The 4,480-nt window shown below is 40.0% G+C and overlaps 1 protein-coding gene across 1 annotated transcript; it reads left to right on the top strand.

The window, feature by feature from the left end:
* The first annotated feature begins 524 nt into the window (after positions 1–524).
* On the top strand, positions 525–1,511 carry LOC147964148 (uncharacterized). Its single transcript, XM_087529854.1, has 2 exons — positions 525–628; positions 860–1,511. Exons 1-2 carry the CDS (start codon positions 525–527, stop codon positions 1,509–1,511), a joined length of 756 nt encoding a protein of 251 aa, XP_087385980.1.
* Positions 1,512–4,480: the final 2,969 nt, after the last annotated feature.

The raw sequence follows: 4,480 nt of genomic DNA, 5'->3' as shown, positions 1-4,480 counted from the left end.
GCTGAACTGGTACTGTCATTATGTGACAGTCTTTTGTTGTTACTTAATTATGGTCTGTAATGAATCACAATGATGTTAGAGATTGGAAAGTTCTCTGTTGGAATGTGCGAGGTCTGAATTCAGATGACAGAAAGCGTGCAGTTCGTCAGAAAATCGATGAGAGTGCTTGTTCCATTGTTTGCCTCCAAGAAACAAAATGTGAGGTCATTAATCAGCGTTTCATCCGTAAGTGTTGTCCACGACGTTTTGATCAGTTTATCCATGTGCCTTCGTCTGGAGCCTCGGGTGGGTTGTTAGTTGTATGGAATACTGCTTTGTTTGCAGGGAAGCTAATTGAGTCCAATAGTTTTGGTATTATGGTGGAGTTCATGTCTGTTCATAACTCCCAAACCTGGACTCTAGTTTCAGTCTATGGACCCTGTCAAAATCCAGCTAGAGATAATTTTATTAATTGGTTGCATGATATAACTATCCCTGATGATGCTAACTGGTTGTTACTGGGTGATTTCAATTTCATGCGATCAATGGATAATAGGAATAAACCAGGTGGTGATATTAATGACATGTTCATCTTTAATGAGGTTATTGGGCATCTGGGCTTAATTGAATTACCTATCAAGGGCAGAAGGTACACTTGGACAAATATGCAAACTGCTCCTTTGCTTGAACAGATTGATTGGTTTTTTACAACCCCTTCATGGACATGTTCTTTTCCTAACACTATGGCCCTTCCTCTGGCTAGAACCACTTCAGATCATGTGCCATGTGTAGTGCAAATCAAAACCACTATTCCCAAGGCCAAAGTGTTTAGATTTGAAAATTACTGGACTAATTTGCCTGGTTTTCTTGATTGTGTCAGTGAATCTTGGAATAGACCAGTTCATAAGAGATCTTCTGCTGCTATAATATCTGCAAAGTTCAAAGCTCTCAGGCAGGCACTCAAACACTGGCACATTAGCCTTTCTACCGTCAAGGCTCTAATTTCCAACTGCAATAAAGTAATTCTTTGTCTGGATGGTCTTGAGGAGTTAAGGCCTTTGTCTGGGCCTGAGGAAAATTTCAGGAAAATTGTAAAGTTACACTTGGAGGAAACTCTAAGGTTGCAATTTACCTACTGGAAGCAGAGATGTACCATTAGAAACATTAAAGTGGGAGAGGAAAACACCAAATTTTTCCATGCCATGGCCACAGAGAGATACAGGAATAACTCTATTTCTAGTATAACTTCTGATGATGGGCAAGTGACCTCTGATCATGCATCAATTGCTGGATTATTTTTGCAGGAGTTCAAGCAGAGGATGGGATGCACAAATAATACACAAATGGGTTTTGATATGCCAAATATTATTAAGAAGGTTCAGGGACTAGATGACTTGACCAAGCCCTTTTCTGAGCAGAAAATTGATTGTGTTATTAAGGAAATGCCTCCTGACAGAGCACCTGGGCCAGATGGTTTCACTGGCCTTTTTCTTAAGAAGTGTTGGCACATAATTAAAGATGACTTTCATTAACTGGTCAAAGAGTTGTTTGAGGGGCACCTTGATTTGGAGTGTATCAACAGTTCTCTCATAACCTTGATCCCAAAAAAGCTTTCACCTGAGGGTTTGAATGATTACAGGCCAATATCTTTGACAAATACCCGTTTGAAATTCCTCACTAAACTTTTGGCAAACAGGTTGCAGAAGGTCATCCTTTCCTGTATTCATAAAAACCAATATGGGTTTATTAAATCCAGGTCTATTCAGGATTGTCTAGCTTGGTGCTTTGAGTATATTCACCAGTGTAATGCTTCAAAGAGACCAATAGTGCTGCTGAAATTGGATTTTACTAAAGCCTTTGACACTATTGAGCATGATGTCATTCTTAGAATCTTAAGATACAAGGGTTTCAATGAAAAATGGATCTCCTAGATGCAAACTATTTTGTCTTCTGGCTCTTCTTCTGTGCTTCTTAATGGTGTTCCTGGTAACCATTTTAAATGTAAGAGAGGAGTCAGGCAAGGAGACCCAATGTCACCTCTTCTTTTTGTCCTTGCCGCTGACCTGCTTCAGTCTGTTGTCAACGACATGTGCAGTAAAGGAATTCTGACTTTGCCAATCCCTTCCAACAGCCAGGATTACCCCATTGTTCAGTATGCTGATGATACACTAATTGTGTTGCCTGCTATTGATCACCAACTGCTTGCTCTTAAAGACATGCTTGATGTCTTTGCTGCGACAACAGGATTATCTGTGAATTTTACAAAATCCCTTATGGTGCCTATGAACTTGTCATCTGATGAAGCTAAGAGGTTGGCCTCAATTCTTGGCTGTAGCATAGGAACCATGCCTTTTACTTACTTGGGTCTACCCATGGGGACTACAAGGCCCTCAATCCAAGACCTCATGCCCCTTATGCATAGGATTGAAAGAAGATTGTCTGCCACTTCATGTTTTCTGAATCAAGGTAGCAGGTTGCAGTTGCTCCACTCTGTCCTAACATCAATGCCTATATACTTCCTGTGCACATTAGTCATCCCAACTGGAATTTTGAAGCAAATTGAAAGGATTTAGAGACAATGTCTATGGAGAGGAAACTCTGATACTCCGAGACAATCTCTGGCCGCCTGGGACTTGGTATGCTTACCAAAAAACAAAGGGGGTCTTGGTGTGCTTAATCTCAGGGTGCAGAATGAGGCCTTGCTTATGAAGTTCTTGCACAAATTTTATAATCATCATGACATCCCCTGGGTTGGCCTTATTTGGAATGCCTACTATGCCAACTCTGTCCCTCATACTACCATGCTCTGTGGATCTTTTTGGTGGCGTGATGTGTTTAAATTGGTTGACAAATATTGTCATATGGCTACTCCAGTGTTGGGTGATGGCAGGTCCATTCTCTTTTGGTCTGACAGATGGATGGTTGAGCTTAAGGGTTCCTGTCTCAGGGAAAAATTTCCCAGGCTCTTCTCCTTTGTTATTGATGAGCAACTTTCAGTGTCTAATGTGCTTTCGCAGGAGTTTTTGTCAAATTTGCATTTGCCCATCTCTACACAGGCCTTTGCTGAGCTTGAATGTCTTCAACAGCTGACTCATGATTATTCTTGCTCTGCAACTCATGACGCATGGATTTGGCCTTTTCATAAGGGTTGTTTCAGACCCAAATCATTCTATGTGTATGAGCATCAGCATATTGTTGTTGATCCAATCTTCCAATGGATTTGGAAATCTTCATGTACATTGAAAATCAAAATGTTTGGTTGGTTACTGCTGAGAGATCGTTTAAACACCAGAGACATGCTACTCAGAAGGCATTGGCATGTGGAAGATCATACTTGTGTCCTATGTCCATATCTGATCCATGAAGATCGTGCACATCTGTTCTTCTCTTGTAATTTTAGCATTAGAGTCTGGAATTACTTGCAGATTATCTGGGACCCACAGCCTGGGATGACAACTTACAACATGGCAGTAAAGGCTAGGAAGGATTTTTGGCATTCTTTCTTCACTGAAGTGGTCTTTACAGCAGCTTGGAACATTTGGATCTTGAGGAATGGCAAGGTTTTCAGGAATGAGACACCTTCTTTCAGAGCATGGAGGCATAACTTCATCCATGACATAACCCTTCTTTCTCATAGGATAAAATGTAAATACAAGGATAGCCTTCTAACTTGGATCTCTAGCCTTCCTTAGGTAGTGTTTTTCTTTGCCCTGCTTGGGTTGTAACTTTGTAAGTATTTCTGTCTTCCTCTTTTCTCTTCTTGTATGGACTTGTAATAGGACTTTGTTCTTTGTTGTTTTCAATAAAGAGCTGTGAGGCTGTTGCCTTGCAGTACATATTCAAAAAAAAATATTAGACCTAAATAATTGTTATTTGGTGCCAGCGTTAAGCATGAACATTATATCTGGATCTTGTTTGATGCGAAACGGTTATTCATTTAAATCTGAGAATAATGGTTGTTCTATTTATATGAGTAATATCTTTTATGGTCATGCACCCTTAAAGAGTGGTCTATTTTATTGAATCTCGATAGTAGTGACACACATATTCATAGTGTTGAAGCCAAAAGATGCAGAGTTGATAATGATAGTGCAACTTATTTGTGGCACTGCCGTTTAGGTCATATCGGTGTAAAGCGCATGAAGAAACTCCATACTGATGGACTTTTGGAACCACTTGATTATGAATCACTTGGTACTTGCGAACCGTGCCTCATGGGAAAGATGACTAAAACACCATTCTCCGGTACTATGGAGAGAGCAACAGATTTGTTGGAAATCATACATACAGATGTATGTGGTCCGATGAATATTGAGGCTCGTGGCGGATATTGTTATTTTCTCACTTCACAAATGACTTAAGCAGATATGGGTATATCTACTTAATGAAACATAAGTCTGAAACGTTTGAAAAGTTCAAAGAATTTCAGAGTGAGGTTGAAAATCATCGTAACAAGAAAATAAAGTTTCTACGATCTGATCGTGGAGGAGAATATTTGAGT

This window comes from Triticum urartu, chromosome 6A (genome assembly GCF_056163025.1).
Source record: "Triticum urartu cultivar PI428250 chromosome 6A, HENAU_Tu73, whole genome shotgun sequence".
Classification (NCBI taxonomy): Eukaryota; Viridiplantae; Streptophyta; class Magnoliopsida; order Poales; family Poaceae; genus Triticum; species Triticum urartu.
Note: the sequence above shows the minus strand (reverse complement) of the source record. Positions and strands in the feature narration are given on the sequence as shown.

Bases quoted from the DNA above. Each gene is read 5' to 3' on its own strand.
- LOC147964148 (XM_087529854.1), top strand. From the start codon at position 525: ATGGATAATAGGAATAAACCAGGTGGTGATATTAATGACATGTTCATC. The intron at 629-859 runs GTACACTTGGAC...TGATTGTGTCAG, and splicing joins TTACCTATCAAGGGCAGAAG to TGAATCTTGGAATAGACCAG.